The sequence below is a fragment of the Rhipicephalus microplus genome, chromosome 1 (assembly GCF_043290135.1).
Source record: "Rhipicephalus microplus isolate Deutch F79 chromosome 1, USDA_Rmic, whole genome shotgun sequence".
Classification (NCBI taxonomy): domain Eukaryota; kingdom Metazoa; phylum Arthropoda; class Arachnida; order Ixodida; family Ixodidae; genus Rhipicephalus; species Rhipicephalus microplus.
In genome coordinates, this window is record NC_134700.1 from 115,399,843 (window position 1) to 115,419,533 (window position 19,691).

A 19,691-nucleotide genomic window follows, 5' to 3' on the forward strand; every position below is an offset into this window, starting at 1 on the left:
ATGTCGATCGATTGAAACCGCACTACGACCCACCCATCCTACCCGGTTCATAGGTCACCAGGATAGCTCTTTTTCTGGGGTGGGGGGGGGAGTGATTTGTAGCAATGATATATGCACAGGCAGGAGCACCAAAGAAAAAAGAGAAGGAAGAGTTCTGTTGCTGCTCGCGCTCACTCCGCTTGACAGCTGGTCGGCTTTACCTGTGCGTTTCTCCCAATAAAAGTGTCTTCGGCTCACTGCTAAACGCCTACTAACAAGCCCTTATATGCCATAGCTCCTCCTCTTTAATAATGCAACCTATGTTTACAAAGACTAAAACACTCAACAGAACATCACGAGCCACAACACCAAAAGCTTTTCCTAACTCCAACGGAAGCATTGCTACACACGTATCGTCACATCGCAGCACTCCAGAACAGCTCTAGCTTTATCTACGTTAGTCACAATTGTGTGCCCTTTGCTTTGATGCCGCACGTCTTGTGTTCACCTAGTTTTCTTTAATATTACGCCCCGTAATCGCTTGCATATTATACTTACGTGAAGATCTTGTAATCTTTATTTGTTAATCTAATGGGGCGATACGATTTATTAATTGGACTTCAGTCTTATCCTCTCCCCCAAATGGCCACACCTCTGCTTGTGGAAACAGAAAAAAGAACTTCCTCTGCAGTGAAAGTAGCTTTCATGCTTCAGAAAGACACGCGTCCTGTATACATGCTTCGCATCACAACATGAAATATCCAGTAATAATGGGTAATACAAGCGCCCATTGCCAATGGGGTTCAGAATATGTGATTGCCATATTGGCTGCATGGTTGAAAGCCGGTATACCTCACTACAAAAGGCACCCATGCTACTGTGCCTATTCCCTCATGGCCACGTAGTAGGTGCATAGCAAATTCGAAAAAGTTCAATTTACTAATTGTTTGAAGTGCACACCAAAAACAGGATGTCGCTATGTCATTCAACTCCTAAGCGCAAAGTTTTATGGTCCCCTAAATTTTGCTATACACCATTGCCCTCTGGCAATATGCCGACCTGTGAGAAATTATCAGCTGTTGTCAGGGTTTTCGAGCGAGATGGTGTGAAGAGTGCGCTCAGCAGCCTACCGGCGTACTATGCCCTACGGTGCGTGGTTCTTCCCGTGCGCATGATCTTGCCTTTTGATTGCGGAAAGTAATACCTCCTAGGCTTTCACCAAAACGATTGCGTTGTTTTTAATAATAGCACGAAGATCACTTCCGTTGCTGCATGCAGTCTCTCCATTTTCGAAAATAGCGCGCTCCTCAAACACAGCGAAGGAACAACAGCAGCAATATACTTATTTCGCACTCATCCTGCGTATACATGTGCCTATACATTTCACGCGTCCTTTCAGTTTGGACAGTGCATTGAGTGCTTTTCTGTGGACGTTGTTAGCCTGTGCTCGTTCTGTGTGTGTTAGTTTTGAGCGTTCCTTCAACTTGAGCAGTGCGCTACATATTTTAATCTGGTTAGCGTTATTAGTGTAACATTCCAACAAATACATCGTTTTTTTCCTTGTGTGGAAACGACGGTTTTTTTGTTTTACCCTGTTTCATTTTGTGAATTAGGATCAGATTACGAACTATCTGTCATGTTCTAGAGTGCAAATTTTGTTGTGAGCCAGCTGAGTCAAGTGACGCTATCGTCGTTTACATGTAAAAAGGGAAAGAAATGTCAGAAAATTAATGTCAGAAAAACAGCACCGAATTCACTAAACGCTTTTTTTTTTGTAGACGCGTCCTCAGATTGGTTAGTTGGCTTCCCTAATGGTATGTCTTTCGTCGCAATTGTCTCGATTATCTTGTGCAATATTTTCCTTACAATGCTATTTTTAATGTAGCTCAAGTATTCTGTAAACAGTAAACTCTCAAACTTCCTAAAAGAAGTACTTTTTACGATGCAAGAAACCGTCAGGCAAAAAAATTGTTATTCGTTTTCTTATATGAGGCGTCGTTTTTCTAAAAGAGCTATGTGCGCTCTAAATGAAACTGAGAAAAACACACTTTTTTTCTATTTGCAATATGGTCAGGCCTGCTCAAACAACGTTTCGCCAGTATGTTCCTTTTTCCTAAACACCACAAATGCATATCGTGGCTAAACTCTACATAGTAAAGTACTGTCAGTATTGAGGAGTAAAGTTTTCATTCGTCTCATATAGATTGAAACATTTCATTTCGACACGAATGAGCTCGTAAAATATGTGTAAAAGTGTTCCAATGTACAGTATAGCAATATTTTTAGATAGAATTGACAGCATACTTGTGCTCCTGTCGGGTCTGTGCTTAGACGCATGAAAATATTGGCAATTACTAAACTTAAAAAGCAAGTGGTCCTTCTTTCCAAACGGCGCACTATTCTAGACTCTGATGAGTGTTTTCTTCTTCCTAGCATCTATTGAATGCACTGATGCTACGCGCCTTCTTTCCAAAAGGCGCACTATTCTAGACTCTGATGAGTGTTTTCTTCTTCCTGGCATCTATTGAATGCACTGAAAAGTTTCCAGTTAGTTTTACGCCATGCCATTTCTGACCATTTTCTATTTTTTAGGGAATAGATAGGCGCCCATTATCTTTATTTCGTGCCTATTTTATTTCATATATAATGTGTGGCAGGAAACAGAGGGCAAGATATTGTTGCACTAACGTTGAAAATATTCTCTAGTGGCCAAAAAGTAGGAAGGCAGCTTCTTACACTTCAAATCGAGTTTTGCCTTTGAACATCATGTCTTTCATTAAGTGCCAACCCGCGCTAGGAGTCCTAATTGTAGAATGTAAAGACGATACCAAAGTTACTAACACACAAATGAAATATTTCGGATGAGACCTTGTAGGTTGTTTTTATCAGGATTGTTGGGACAGTGCTGGTTTAATGAATGTCGCTCACTGTGATTGAAACAGTTGGAGTACTTGGCTCATTTTACATTAAACTGTCGTGTTGAGCTCATGACAATTGTCATAGCGCGTGATCAGAATGGCGACAGAGGAACAAGAAGAAGACTTTGTCGTCGTTCTGATTTCGCGCTATAACAATCGCCATGTCATACCAACTAGCCCAAACAGCTACGCTTTGAGTTTGTGTTACAATGAGAAATCGCCCAATTTTGAATATAATTGTTCCAGAAATTGAAGATACTAACAATTGGCTCTTTTTGTAAAAAGAGTTCAGCGTATGAAGCTCAGCGTACGCGAACTAAATGAGCCAGCGTCGTCAAAAAGTGGGCGCTACTGCTCGGCAGCCTGTGCTTTCACAGAGAGTTTTCGGAAGGTATATATGACTACACGAACCCAACGCATCGGTTCTGTAGAGACGATGCGTTGGATTAGTCGGGCGGCGCAGGTCACGTTTAACGGCGTGTTACGTTTAAAGAATATCTCCCTCTATATCAGAGGTGGGAATTCATCCATTCGCTGCACTAGCCTACCTTTTTCACAGAGACCTCGTAACTCACACAGACCACTATAGGGGAGAGAAAAGAGGTGTTCAGGAATAACATGAAATTCTATATGCAGTGAGCCTGCACTACACTGTTATTTGATCTCTGAACGACTGAGTATACAACTTCTCACAAACTGAAGACTATCAGTGTAACACATTTGACCCCCTGATTTCCCAAATGCTCCATTTCGAGCACTGACCAAGAACTGCACAGCCGTTTTACTCAAGGCCTCTCACTCTATCACTTCATTTATTGTTAATCATCACTTACGCCCTTTGTCTATTTCAGCTTGCAGAGAAGATTTGCATTGGAATCAGACTTTGCTACGCTTATGCAAGCACCAGGGCCAAGAACGTACTTACTTTTTATCTTCTTCACAAAGAACCTTGCTGCTCGTATCAGGTTTTTTATATAAGTTTGCATTGGCCCAATGGTACATAAAACAATAACTACACGAAAATTTAATAGCGCCACTGTCAAGCACGATTATAAGAAGATAAAGCTCCGCACAGAATGTAAGCAGTGCTATCAGTAAACTCCCCGTAAATTACTGCGAGAGTTTCAGTGAGTACTTACAAGGGGCGTGGTGTAAGAGAGGTGGGGTTGTTGAAAATGGGGATCTTTTCAGATTCATTATGGTTGAGTGGGTACAGTAAAGATTTATATTTTTCCATGAAGAAACACAATATACTTTTCGGAAGCTTTGCAAGCTAGAGAAGGATATCTAGCTGCTTTATGACAACTAGTAAATAGGTACTGGCACAACCTGATCCTAACTGAAAAAATATGAAAAGAGAGAATTACAATACAAAAAAACTAGACTGCTAAACTTCCCCCAACTGTTGCTATGTCAGTGAGGAATGCGGTCCCAGCAGAAACTTGATATGTAACAGAATACAGGCGTCAGATTACGAAGAATAGCGGCTAGTGTCACATTAGAGCAATAAGGAAAGACTTCATTGCAGAAATAATCGAAATGTTGCGTATTCCCATTTTCATTTGTAGCTATACGGACTCAGTGTGATAATAAATTATCAAACACATTATTTTGCAGAGCACGACTGTACTGAAACAACATATCCGGAATTGCATGGTAAAAGGCAGCAACTTTTTTTATGCTGAAAGTGCTGTAAGTACTGCGACTTTTCGGCTGCTCAAAATTTAGCAAGTTTCTTTAAAAGACCATTGTGCGTCTACGTGCAAGCGAAGTGCTTCAGGTGTGAAGCAAAGGGCTATATGCTTGCAAGTTAGAAAAAGGTCGAAGAAAGGCTTTGCCGCCGAATCACTCATCCATCTACTCCAAGGAATAGGGCTTTAAAAACCGAGCATGCCTGCGACCTAAATATTTGAAATGGAAAATTTTATTGCTATTTTCTTCTTTTTTTATTACTTTTTTCTCTCGCGATCTATAATCTTTCTCCAGCCTTTTATGTTTTTGTTTTTTGTTTTATCTCTTTTTCTGGTTTGTCGTCTGTCTGCACCTTTTTCCGCAGCCAGTCTCCAGCCTCCAACTTTCTCTCCGTTTATTCTCATTCTTCCTCTTTCACTTTCTTTCTCTGCCTCTTTCTCTAATTTCGGTTGGTCTCTCACCATCTATCCTTTTCTATCTTCCTTTCCTTTCTATAACTCTCTTTCTGTTTCTGAAGTTGGCCTCTAGCCTTCTGTCTTCTTTTCTTTTTCTTCCCCCTTGTTGTATATCTTGGTCTTGGAAGCTTTTTCTCGCCTTTTATCAACTTTTCTCACCTTTTTCTTTCGCTCTATTCCTCTTTTTCTTTCCGTGCCTCTTTGTCTATCACTGTCTATTCACTCGTTCCGCACTTCTCGAAGCCCCACTTCCCACACAACCCGTTGCTATATTATATTCTACCAGGTTATGCTGCGCTCTGACAGCGTGGTTGCCTCGATAGACAGATCCTTCTGACTGTCATGTTCACATCATGCCAACGTTGGTTCGAAACTATCCTAGTCGAAAACATTATGCGCTATAAATTGCACTCTTTCTATCCCTTTCTCTTTCCTTTTATCCTTTCATAATTTTCTCTCTGTAGCCAGTGTCTCGCCCATCCGAGTAACTGAATCCCTGCTCATTCAGGTCCACGTATGTCTTCAGGGAACAAAGTTTAAGGATAAGGTGGTGAAGAAAAGGCCGGAGAGAGAGAGAGAGAGAGCGTGACTGTGACGATTCGTGATAATGATCATTTTCTATCCACAACACACGAGGACCCTCGACCATAACAGCTCAGTTGTAAGAACAAACTGCAACAGCATGCGGCCTGTGTGTGTTCTCATTCTGTTGTGTTGAGTTGCACACTTTTTTCTACAATAAGATAGGTATCGAATGGTCCACCTGTTATACATGCATTTACCTTGCTCGCGTCACTGCTTACAACTTTGCCTAGCTCATAGAAGACCAGCACTGTGCCTTCTTTGCAAGAAGATCTCAGAGATGATTTCGAACACACAACACACCTACTAAAAAATACTGACATCTCTCTGTGGCCTGAATGAGCTTGAAACTCGTCGCACAGTGCCCAGATTTGTAAGATGGCAAAGGTCTCGTCACTAGCTTTAAAGAAACTCTTCTGCTGATGCTGCGCGCCTACTAGAAAGACCATGTCGAACTTTACACCGATGGCTCGGCAACTACTGAGGCATATGGAAGAGCTGTTAACTTCCCAATAAAAGTCGTAACCTATCGCTTTGGAAGATGCCATAGGACTACATCGACCGCTATGGAGCTTGCGATACTCTGCAGTGCACTTCAGTGGATTCAACTAGACTAGCCACTGAAATAGGTCATAATCACTTTTTTAAATTAGCTCTGCAGCGTCTTATCAACTTTGCGTCGTGGTGAAGAAGACGAACAAATATGAGCTTCTAATGCGACTTCCTTTAAACCAACGAACAAAGGAAACTCCCATCTTGTTCTATCGAGCTTCTTCTTCATTGTCTACCCCCTGCCCCCTTTTTTCCTCTTTTTGCTCTTCTAAGTGCAGACCATTCGACTTGCATCATTTTATCCAGCATAATTTACATCTCTCCTGGGATGATACATGAATATCTATGTTCAAAGGCAGTGCGTTGCACATTTTAATTGGGAGCAGTGTATGGCATGATTTTCAAGTATCTTTGTTGTCTCGCTGTCTTTAACACGTAATAACCTCGGGTAGGTTGCGCTGAGATTCAGTAATCTTTTAGCCAGCACTATGCCACCAACCTCGACTTTAGGTAGCGTTGTACCTCCTCCTCCACCAAATAAAGTAAGGCGCTGGGAAGCAGCATCTGTTCATCAAACAGAATAGCATTATCGACAACTGGCGTCGAAATGGCAGATCCACGCTAAGTGCTGAGAAAAAAAAACGTCATCTATTTCTTGCCCTTTCATCTTTTGCACTACACGCTGCATTTTTTCACTGAACCTTGATACACTATCTTCTGATCTTGCCGCTATTTTTAGCTTTATGCGCTTCACAAAGCCAAGGTTCAAGTCTTCAGGCAGATAGGTTGGCCTCCCAGTTAAAGCAAATAGAGGCGCACATCCCAATCCGGTTGTGTATGACCAGTTCTGGTGAGCTACTGACGCTTCGAGACAACATTTCCAACCACCTCTGAACACTGAATGCACACTATTGTACTGCTTAACGTGTCCGACTACTCTCTCCACTAACTCAATTGCGGCAGTGAACCGCAACTTGATGTTACGGTTTTCATATTTCTTCTCAAAACAGAAATAACACTGGTAGCGTAACACTGGTAGAGGAAAACGTAGACATGGACGGGGAATTACTTTCGCATCTAAAAGCTTTTGAAGTACTTCCTTTAGCCATGTTTTCTTCGGCCCTGTTCAGGTGTATGTTGTTTTCATAACAACTCTCTTGTCGTGAAGCTGAAATGAAACCTCGAATATAGTAGTAGCTGGTGGATACGCTACCAAGCAAACTAGTTCAGGGTCAGCTTCGGAACTGCACTGTTTTTCTTCGGTATTCATAGATAATCCTTTCTGTATCCAGACTCCACTTTTTCAACTTCTTTATCCACAGACACTTCAATATCCCAATAAATATTCAGTCTCAACTGCTTCTTATCTGGATGAGAAAGAAGAAAGTTGTATGGCACAGCATGTTAAACAAGTGCAACAACTTCTACAGTTTTAGACTGGTAGGCCACTTTAAGAAGTGCTCACTAACAATACTATTTCTCGCTTCCATGGTATCTACGCACAAGACGAGACCATCCGAAGAACACTACTTGATCATTAGCATGGGTTTTCTTAAGCATAGATACAGACGCCCAGTGTCTATCAGTTTGGCATTCACTGTCCATTGACCTTTATGTATGTTACAACGCACTACACTGATTCAACAAAACATGGGTTGCACGTCGTTTATTCCAGGTCAGCCAGAGCTTCGGCGATCCCGAGCTCCCACGCAGCACGAGCGTCGCGAGACCGGCGAGCCGCGCTTTTTGCTGATGATAATGATGCCACAGCTTTTTCATTCTTAAAAGTACAAATGATCGGGAGCGCAGCTCTTTCGCGTTGAGCGCCACAAAGGTTGAGTGGCTGGAATCAGTGAACCTCTTGCGCTTTCACCCGAAAATTTTTGACGAGCCGATAGTATATCGGTGTCGCATCAACTGAAACGCCCCGCCGTCGCACTTCATCAAAATGCCACCGTTCCGTTCCCTCAGTCGTGTTCACTGTGACCATGCGCTTGGCCTGATGGTCCCGCACGATTCCTGGTATCCGCCTTTTACGTGGCCGGAACGTTCGTGTAAAAACACGCTGTCCTACCGGCCATCGCTGTTCTCGTTCATCGCACGGCTTCGCTCTAACAGCGTTTGTGGTGGCATAATGCAGTTGAATTTCGTTCATATTTGATACCCCAGCAACAGCTCCGCTGGAGACTTGCCCTATTTTACTGGCGTGCGGCGGTAACGGAACAGAAATCTTGAAAGTCAAGTTTGTAGCGGAATTTTATCATTTTTCTTTAAGCCTTCCTTCAAAGTTCTTACGGCTCGCTCCACTAAACCATATGATTGGAAGTAATAAGGCGCTGTCGCTAAGTGTTTTACTTCGTCCTTCGCTAGGAAACTGCGGAATCGGAGGCCCATGAGCTGAGGTCCATTATCCGTTACAAGAGTACGTGGTAGACCAAACCTCGCAAGCACTTCTCTCAGGGCCTTCATTGTCACTTCTGCTGTTGCAGATTTTGTTAGAACTGCCTCCATTCACTTCGTTTTGGCAGCTACAACTACCAATACCATGCGTCCTTCAATGGGACCTGCATAGTCGGCTTGCAACCAGCTCCAGTTTTCTCCCATTGTGGGTCATGGTAGAGGTGTTCACGCTGGAGGCATCGCCGCAGCCTGTATACAAGCAGGATATCCACGTACCATTCGCTCGATGTCACTGTCTACACCCGGAAACCAGAACAGCGATGTCGCAATGTTCTTCATTGTCACCATTCCTGAAAGCGTTTCATGAACCAAGTCCAAGATGCGTCGATTTAGCGCCACGGGAAGCACGATGCGGTGTCCCCAGTAGACCAGGTCTTGGAAGTAAGTGAGATCAGCCTTCTCGCTGAAGTACGGCTGGAAGCGGCTCTGCTCTTCCGACAAAACTTTGGCCAGCCGTTTTTATACCAGAATTTAACTTGCTGCAGCAGAGGATTCGCTTTTGTAAAATGTACCACATCGCTGACACTAATCGCTGCTTTTTCCAAGAATTATGAGTACAGGACATACTTTGGCGGATTGCCCCCGCTGTTATCGTGTAGTGTGTTCGGTAATGGCAAGCTACTTAACGCATCAGCATTTGAGTTTTCAGTTCCCCTGCGATACTTCAATGTGTCAATACATATGTCCAAGAGAAGAGCCCACCTCTGAATCTCTGCTGTAGCAATGGGAGGAATTGAATTTCCTGGTTTAAACAAACCTGCCAGTGGTTTATGGTAGGTCACCAAAACGAAGTGATTGCCATATAGGTAGTCCTTAATGACGTCACGCCCAATACAAGGGCGAATGCTTCCTTTTCTAGATGGGAATAGTTTTGTTCCACTTTGGACAAAGTTCTGGAGCGAAATTCAATTGGATAGTCTGTGCCATTCATGCGATGGGAAAGTACTGCCCCCACTCCTTCAGATGAAGCGTCACACTCTGACTAAAAAATTTGTCAGGGTCAAAATGTGTAAACAATTTTGACCTTTGTATAGCCTGGTTAACCTTTCGAACTGCTTTTTCGTGTGCCTGCTGCCATTTCCACGTAGCTCCTTTAGTTCGCAGATTGTATAATGGCGCTAGAACTGTGGAAAGGTTCGGTAAAAACTTCGCATAATAGTTGATTAAGCCCAAGAAGCATTTCGGTTCGCTCACTGACTTGGGGACCGGTGCTTGAAGAACAGATTCAATGTTGTCATCCTTCGGTTTGAGCTCATTAGCATCAACTAGATGTCCGAGGAAGATGACTTCTTGTCTGAATTTGCACTTCTTGATGTTTAGCCTGAAACCATAGTCCCGTAAGCATAGCAAGGCTTGCTTTAACAATGTAGTGTCATCGCGCTTCTCAGCCATTGCGATGTCATCCAGATAGGCTTGTGCACCCGGAAGATCCTTGAATAAGGAATGCATATGCCTCTGGAAGATGGCCAGATATGAGCTACTCCTAAAAGGAAGCCTACGGAAGCAGAATTTGTCCTTGTGAGTGTTTATAACTGCCAGATTCTTGACCTCGTCGTCCAGGGGCAGCTGGTTGTACGCTTGAGTCAAATCCAGTGTACTAAATACTTCACCGCCATTTGGCCGTATGAAGATGTCATCCACATGGAGTAGTGGGTACTGTTCAGTCACTGTAGCCATGTTTGCTAGGAGGCAAAAACTTTTAGACATTCGAATGAACCAATCAGACTTACCAACTGGAACCACTGGCGTTGCCCATTCTGCAGTCATGCCTGGTGATATAACACCGTCGGCAACCAATCGATCCAAAGCAGAGACACTTTGGTTGTCAAAGCGTATGGAAACGTACGTGCTTTGCAAAAGCGGAGCGTCACATCTCTTTCAGGATAAGCTTCACCGGTAAACCGTTGTATAGTCATAAACCTGGCACAAACCTATCTTCAAATTCCTTGAGCAAAGTGTGAAGTTTCTGGCTCGTGCGGTCTTCCTTGAGCGTGTTGAGGTTTGCGACAACATTTGGTCTCAACATGGTCATTCCACAATTGTTAAACGCCTCGATGGTATCCCTTCCACATAAAGCTGGTCCAGGTGAATTGACAATAACCAGGGTGCCCTGTACGTCGTGCCCCTCACAGGTTGCTTTCATGTGCACTTCTCCAATCATTGGAAATTCTCCCAAAAACCATGACAATTTGAGAGTGGAGCTAATTGAAGATGACCCTCTGCTTTGATTCTGCTTGAACTAGCACATTGAAAAAACGCTAAGTGATGACCACGTACCGATCAACATGGTTGATTGATTGATATGTGGGGTTTAACGTCTCAAACCCACCGTATGAATATGAGAGATGCCGTAGTGGACGGTTCCGAAAATTTAGACCACCTGGGGTTCTTCAACGTGCCCTCAAATCTGAGCACACTGGCCTACAACATTACCGCCTGCATCTGAAATGCAGCCGCCGCAGCCGGGATCCGATCCCGTGAAATGCGGGCCAGCAGCCGAGTATCTTCACCACTAGATGACCGCGGCGGCGCTAGATCAACATGGTAAGCAGCACATCATCCCAAGTAATTTCCTTGAAATTTGGCTGAACCTTGCGACGAGTACTCGTTTTATGAGCCACTATAGTATAAAGCTTCTCATCTTTCGAGCTATCGTCAGCTGCTGCCGACAGGACGTAAGCGCCACGGGGCCTCCGCTCGGTTTGTTCTCGGCTCATTCGAGTGACGTGTCCACGCTTACCACATCGGCGGCAGACCGTACAAACGTGGTAGCACTGCTCGTTCGAGTGAGCTTCACTGCCACACCTATGGCAAGGTGCCATGCCTTCGGCCTTCGATTGTCCTTTTCGTGGCCTATTCTGACGCATGAATTGGATGCTAGTCTGATCGGTATATTGCATGCTTCCATCATTCGCGGTAGCGTTTTGAGCTGCAATAACGAAATGCTCTTCAGCCATTAGAGTCAGGTTCCTGAGAGTTAGCAAATGTCGTCTCACATCTTGGTCAAAGACTCCACAGACGGTTCGGTCTCGAAGCAAGCGTTCGAGCAACCATCCAAATTCGCATTTTTCTGCCAGTTGCCATTTTCAGCAATAAATTCCTGTGTCCCCTCTTCTTCTAGTTGTGATCAAGTAAAAAAACATAAATAGTCGCTATTTTGTTCACTTCAGGGGCAGAGAACTACTTGAGGTAATTAACGACATCGTCGTAGTTAAGTGCACTAATTTGTCTCGGCTGGCAACGTTCGGCAGAAACAAAAAAAGGCGGCTGAGCAGTCCGTGACGTCTTGCGATACGAAAGAGGCTTCGAGGCAAACTCTGAACGATGACCACGTTTCATCAAGCAGTGGTGGCCACCCTACGCTCATGGTTCGGCGGGTTCAGGATTTGTTGAGGTCCTCGTTGTCCTCGTCGCCACTGTTACAGCACACGACACTCACTCAACAGAACATGGGTGACGCCGAAGCTTCGGCGAACCTGAGCTCCGGCGCAGCGCGAGCGTCACGAGATTGGCGAGCCTTGTTTCTTGCTGGTGATGATGATGCGACAATGTCTATATGTAACATCAAACAAATGGTCTCGTTTTCTGTCTTAGGGCCAGACTGAGAACCTAATTTTTTAGCTTTTTTGGCAATCTGTGTGAAATTCGAGTCAACAGAACTTCCCTTTTGCAAAGACTTTGGTGGCTGGTTATGAGACTTCCTGTTTTTCAATGTTCCTGCACCTTGAACATCCGTATGAGATTTTGTTGCCCTCCGCAATCAATGACATGCAAAACCTCGGAGTTAGTGCATCCGTATCTCCGGGGTTTTGGGCTTTGTAGGTTGGAGATGTTAAAATACTGGAGGTAAGCCGTGTATGGCGAGCATTATAACTCAAGCCAGCGGATCGTTCAGCAAACCTTGCAGTGGGGTGAGTTGGTTCGTACTTCAAGGTAAATTTTTCTCACTACTACAAACGACTACTACGAAAAAAAATAACTCCAAAGTTGCCTCCATGCGTTCGTACGAACGTGTACTACATACATCACATTTAAGGCATGTGCACGACGCAGTCAACAGGCAACAGTTCACTGCGTTGTTCACAGGAAGAAGCTTCAAGGAAAACATAACAAATGCGATAAGCAGTAGCTTCAAACACTCGCCGCCACTCGTGTAATTGCCTCAAGTTGCAAGACGGAACACGCTTACAAGATAACGAGACGCGTAATGACAAGCGGAGGCGCAGTCCGCAAGCGGCCACATTACAATCCATCGAGTCTTCACAAAGATGGCACCGAGGGCGCATCGTACGTTTTCGGCGTCTGCTAGCCCGAAACCTGCCCAAAACCTTCCAAAAAGCTTCCACAAATAAATTGTCCTAAAAGCATCTGGCGACCCGCGGGTCGCCAGATGCTTTTAGGACAATTTATTTCTGGCGAATTTAGTTCTGGCGAACCACGGGCTCCCCGCTGGTTGCCAGAACGTTCAAACTGAGCAAAACGAACGCCAACCGGAAGTGCGCCGCGGGGGGGACGAAGCAGCCCGAGAAAAACGAGCGCGCTCTGGCTGGCTCTGGCCGTCCGCCGATAGCCAGAAGTCGAAAATCGAAGAGCCCCACCGACTGGCGGGAAAACCAACTGTAATAGCGACTAATTTTCAGTGAGTTCCGACGCTAGCGAAAGCGTTGCCAGCCCGTGCTGGTGCACTTACAGCGCGCGACACACTACAACCAAGCTCTTTACGAGAACCCGCAACGTGTTTTCGACGACTCCCAACACAGCGACGAGGTCGTAGCCCAATATCGTCCGCACGGAGCTCATCGCGGCGGCAAAGACAGGAGAGCACTCGATGAGCGAGCGTACGGGAGGCCGACGGCAATGGCGGACTGAAGCACAGGCGAACTGAAGACGCCGAAGCTGACCTTCGCGATGCATTTCGAGCGTGCGATATACAACACGACCGAGCCCGTTGCCGGCAAGCGCGATCCGTATCGCACATGCGACAAGTAGAGTAAAATAAAGGATAATTATCTACTTGCTTTAGAATCCAGCACAGTTTTCTGCCCTGAGTCAGACTGAAGTATATATCCGATAGGCCTGTTGTTTTTTCGGCCGCCATATTGGCCTTGCCAACTGTTGCTGTCGTGTGTTGGTCGTGACTATCTTGAAGCCAGAGATATACAGCGTGGCGTGGTGACCTGTCGAGGCTTACTCCAGACTTCATGGGTGCAGCGAAACGCAAAAGCAGCAGCCCACGCTCATCCAAGCAAACACACAAGCACCACGTCGTAATTCTTATATCGTCAAATCCCGGTGGCCGTGGTCGAGCACTCCGAGCGCAACGCTACGCGACCGCCGCCGGCAAAATACGGGGAAAGACTGAGCCAGCAGAGGAGACGAAGGGCGTGTTCTGTGGAGAAGGATGGTTGGCCACCTTGGCAACGTTTTTCGCGCTGCCTGCGATGCCCGGGCGGTTCATCCCGGTGGAGACTAAGTGGTCTCATGCCGCAAGCTTACCTCTGTGGTTGCTCCTCAACGGTCTATCCGTTCAACGCGCACTTCCATTGGGCTCCGTTACTCCTTTTCGGGTAATTTTGCCTTAGAGTGTACAGTTGGAATAAAGGCGCATCCCAAAATTTCTCCGGCTCACTTTTACTCTGAAAACATAGAAAAAAATTCTCCCATCAAGTCTAGGACTATTCGGGAAGTTGCTGGCCCCGTCGCGGCCGTGTATTCGGTTTTCATTGAAATGCACACCGCCACTGTCACCTTCGACTGGAAAACTCAATTCACGGCCCCAGATCAGTTGTAGTGACGCTTGCGCCGTTAGATCATCGCATGGATTCGTCGTCGCAACAATGTACAACTAACTAGAAATCCTGCAGAAGTTTTATGAACTTCTTCCTGCAAAACTTCCCGGCAGTGTGTCTTTAGGTTCTGTGTAGGTGACAGTCACTAGAGATAGAACATTTGTGCACTTCGACATGAAAACAAGTGGCTTGTCACGTTTTTTCTTGCCGAACTTCAACTTCGCCTCCTGTCGGTCTTCAGGCAGTCATCTATTCACAAAAACACCTGTTTAGATACTGTGGTTACTGCACTATGGTCGATTAAAGCAGAATGAACCATGTTCACCTAATCTTTCATTGTTCCTAAGTAGCCTAGCCTTACTTTAATTTTTATCGCATCCATTGCATCAGCTTTTTGCCGGCGCTGTTAGTCTTTTTTTTCCGTCGTTACCTTTCATCCCCTTACTCCTTCCACAGTCAGAGTAGGAAAACACTAAATGTTTGTCTGGTTCCCCTCTCTGCCTTTCACTTTTTTCATTCGTTCTTTTTTTGTTTTCGTAGCGTCTGCAGGTGTTTTCTTCACAACGCGTTCTGAAGAAAACAAGAAGTTGTACAAGAAGTTGTAAGATACCACGTACAGTGGGAATCAATGATATGCGAAGCACGAAGGAAGAATGTTGATATGTCACTTTAAGATCAGCAAAACGTTATGAGGCGGAAGTAAATTATGCCTTCCAGGTCATAATTACCACGTTTAAACGTGTCATCTCTCTTCGTCATCGATTCCCGTCACCTGATACCAAATATGGAGCTAGTGAAACGGCTGCGAACATGCTATGAGCATAGCATGTAGTTTAGTTTAACATGAAACGCACATCATGATTATCATATTTGGACGTGTCATTCACGTTCGTTGTCCATTCACGTCACGTATTACCAAATTTGCTACATGGGTCACTAGTGAAATGGCTGCAAACACGCTATCAGTTTACCACAGAGTCATGTTCCTGATGACACGCATATCATAATTATTTTGTTCGGACGTGTCATATACCTTCGTCGTATAATCACGTCATGCAATACCAAAGTTGGTATATGTGGAGCTATCGAAACGGTGATGAGCGCACGTAGCGTTGACGCACGCGCACGCTAGGCGCAGCGACGCTACGCTAGTACAACGCGAGCACTCTACAGTCTAACGCTAGGTGCGACCAGCATCTGTCGGCGAGCCCAAGCGGCAACCGGTGCGAAATGCGACATGCTGCATTTCGTACCGACGACCTTACCCAGACAGCACCGCGTCTGCCTAGCTTCGTGACGGAGAGACGCAGAGCGCCCTCGAATGCTCATGCGTCAAAGCAACGCATCGCGGCGCGCACCTGCGAGCATATGCCAGGCAGAACGGCGCCTGGCGTGGCATCGTCAACGTTTGGCGTAACTCGATGAAACAAATGCCGGTGCGCACAAGCGCCAGGTCCCGTCGTAATGTAGTGGTGCCTTGAGTGTGGAATGTAGAGATGTTTTTACATGATACGCATGCTATCAATATCATGTTGGCAACAGTCACATACCTTCTTCATCCTTTCACATTCAGTAATACCAAATTTGGTGAATGTAAAGCTAGCGACACGGCCGCGAGCGCATCATGACTGTGGCATGTAGTGATGTTACATGGCACGCATTTCACGATTATCATGTTAGCACCTGACACCTACATTAGTCATGCATTCACGTTCTGTAACACCAAATTTGGTATATATGAAGCTAGCGAAACGACTGCGAGCGTACCATGAGCGTGGTGTGTAGTCAAGACTCATGAGTTACATGACATAAATGTCATTATTTCCACGTTAGGGTTTGTCACTTGTGTTCGCCATGCAGTCATGTCATACCAAGCCAATTGTGCAACATGTTATGTGAACGAAACCACCGCAAGAGCAGCAACACCTTTAAATGTAAATTATGACATTCATGACATACATGTCATGATACTCATGTTGTGACTAGTCATTAGACTTGTCGTACAGTTATTTTATGCCATACCAAATTTAGTATTGATATCATGAACGAAACGGCCAGGAAGCTAAAAGTCGTAGGCAGCTAAATAGATAGTTAGATAGATAGATAGATAAATAGATAGATAGATAGATAGATAGATAGATAGATAGATAGATAGATAGATAGATAGATAGATAGATAGATAGATACACTCAAAGTCGCCATAGTTCGCTAAGAAATGCTTCGCATTAGAAGCTTCGGTAGGGATTCGTGCACAGATAGATGGTGCAGGCTGCATTGGCACTCATGCGAATTGCATCGTGTCAGGTCGGCCGCATGATGTGCTATTAAAATGTCTGGTACACATATCTTAGAATACAGTGATGAGCTCACCTGTGGGCGTTCCTTAGAAACAACATGCTATCTATAAAACGCTTGATCTGTATAAAATTGGTACAGGCCCACTTTGGCCTGTACTTTGAACTTTACGATGGGTAAGTCATTAATCTTTGTTCCGTGCCAGGCGCAATAAACGGGAGTCACCCCCATTTATTGGCAACTCGGCGAAGCGTTTGTTCACGTTATTTCACTTTATATAATAGCGTGTGCATCGTCAGACTTATCTACGTCTTTGCTTTCAAGGTTGACTTCTACTGACCACTAAATAGTACATGTCTTGTCACGTGTCGTTAAAGAAAGTTTGTCGATTACTCTCGTTCATCAAATGTTTCCGAATCAGTTTAAACATCCTTCAGTAGTCTTCGGTCATTATTGCGAGCTGTCACTTTCTAGTGCCTTTATTCATTCATGTAGAAGTATTTATATTCTTTAATATTACCTCCTAAATATTTTGCTACTGTGGCCGGGGTATATTATTTTTTAGCCGTGACATTAAAGCCTTGACTAATCTGGCGATTATCACTTCAATAAGCACAAATGAAGTCACCCTATCGTTAATTAATGCCTTCTGTCTTTCTGTTCTAGGACCAGTTCTTTGTTAGTGCGGAACAGCTGAAGAGGATTACGGAATATTTAAACGTAAGGAACTTTCAGAAATTATCACGAAAAAGTGCATGCTATGAATGAACTTCATTATGAATAGAATGGAATAACAGCACCACTGTTGGTATACAGGGTGTCCTGCGTAACTATAGCCAGAGTTTTAAAATATGCCAGAACACGTAATTACGACGCGATAAAAAACATGTTGCTCAACGTTGCCTGGAGCTAGTCAGGCTACTTTTGGTGTTATCAATTATTGTTTAATTAGATCTGATCAATAAACTAACTTCTGAAGGAACAAAGATGGTTAAAAAAATTCCATACGAAAGTTGTATATCGGTTTACAATACGTCTAAATAGATAACTTTGAGCTTTAAATCTGTTAAGTAATAGTGTTTTTCTGCTGATTAGAAATGCCCGCAAAAAACCAATAATTACCACGTCACAAACCCGCTCCACGTCAGTGCGCACGATGATTGTAGTGCTCCCTGACGTTTCGCCTATGAACGACCATAGCCTTTGCCCCATTGAGCTGTCTCGGCAATGCCGCAACGATGGTGGTGGCTTTACGATGAACACGTTTTGCTATCAGCCACTAGGACGATAACCGCTGTGACTGCTTGTCGCTCTCATGAACCGGTGCGAGGGAAGCGCGTCGTTTGTACGCGGAACGTTAGGGAGCAATAGAATCATCGAGTTGGTTTGTCGCGTGGTATTTTTTTGTATTTTACGGGCATTTGACAATCACAGAGTAACAATAATGCTTAACCGATATAAAGCTCAAAACTATCTATTTGGACGATCCGCAAACAGATCTACAACTTTCTCATTCAGTTTTTTATGTATCCTCGTTCTTTCAAACGTTAGTTAACTAAACAAATCTAATTAGGCAATTTTTATGAATACGAAAAATAGTATGACTAACTCCAGGCAACGGTGAGCAACATACTCTGGTCACGTCATAATTAAGTGCTCCGGCATATTTGAAACTCTGGAAAAAGTTACGTGGAACACCCTGTAAATTAAAAAATACAGTGGGCTACAGTATCTACAACATTCTTTTTAAGGCTCATGGCCCGCAAGCACGTCAATGGTGCTTTTGTGTAGCATAAAGGTATGAGAAGAGAATCATTTGATGTTCTAAGATGGAGACCAGGTCAAGGTTTAATGCCACATTAAAATACAGCGTACACAAAAAGCTTTACTATAGCCTAGCCGCATAAATACGTAATGTTCAGAACAACGTAAATGATACCACATTTTCTTTACGCCGATACAGTGTTTATTTTTATTATAAACGCTCCATTGAAATTTTTATTATATGCTTTTATAGAGTGATAAATTCTCAGACACAGCAGGGCGTCAGGAGTATTGTTAATCTTAATTCTTCTTTCTTTTTCTGACGAAAGCACTGCATGGACGACGACATGATGGACATAGACAGCTCTGTTCAGTTGGGAGTAATAAGATACCTCCTGAAGTCTGCCAACTTGGCTAGCCCTTCACTTTAGGGTGCGCATATCTCAATGCTTCCCGTAGCCTCATCATACGAGAATAATCGAATAAATGGTGTGCGATTAATCATTGCATTCAAACATTTTTTCAGTCAGATTAGTGGGAACGAGCACTTGCCTAATAGCATCAACTGTCAAATAAACACTACACAGCCTTATGTTATGATCGTCATTTTGTATATCGATTGTTCGAAAGTGTGTCCTCAATGATAGCCTGAAAGGCGTTCTCAAATCATTCATTTAAACAGCGCTTTTTTATCTATTTTTTGGTACAATAGCATCTATGTAATGAATAAATGACGAAACGTGACATCTTAGTGCTTTAAAAAAAACAAGAAGAAGCTTGGATTCACTGAGCTTGAACGTTTTCCACCCTCACGCATAGGAAAAACTGCGCAATTTTAGCTCTTTATTGTTGTATAAAATTCATGTCCTTGAAAGGATATTTTACTATGAATATTCCGTAAAATATTTTCTCAACATAACATCATACCCACCGAAGTATTGGTCGGAAGCTTTGTAACTGCTTTTGGGAATCGTCCCACGCTTCATTATTCTCTTCAATTCTTAAAGATGGTTTGAAAGGTCTTTAGTTCATGTCTACTAAGACTCTATCTTTGCGCGTTCAATACAAATTCTTGTGCGTGTTCCGTGATAAAAGCTGCTACTACTAGGGCCATGATTGCCTTAATGAAAAGCCAATTTGAATTTTGGCTGATGAGCATGACCTTTAATTTTCTATTTATGTTGTCGCGGCACCTCGCAGGGTTT

At 44.0% G+C, this 19,691-nt stretch overlaps 1 protein-coding gene across 3 annotated transcripts in view; it reads left to right on the plus strand.

Annotated features, from left to right (window-relative positions):
* Positions 1-18,987, plus strand: part of LOC142768780 (uncharacterized) — a 30,625-nt gene extending 11,638 nt beyond the window's left edge. For all 3 annotated transcript variants that reach the window (XM_075870820.1, XM_075870824.1, XM_075870828.1), the window contains 4 exons: positions 3,749-3,814; positions 4,515-4,589; positions 17,389-17,442; positions 18,816-18,987. In XM_075870820.1, the coding sequence (XP_075726935.1) occupies positions 3,749-3,814; positions 4,515-4,589; positions 17,389-17,442; positions 18,816-18,917 (297 nt within the window). In that variant the 3' untranslated portion in view covers positions 18,918-18,987. The remainder of the gene's footprint in view (positions 1-3,748; positions 3,815-4,514; positions 4,590-17,388; positions 17,443-18,815) is intronic.
* Positions 18,988-19,691: the final 704 nt, after the last annotated feature.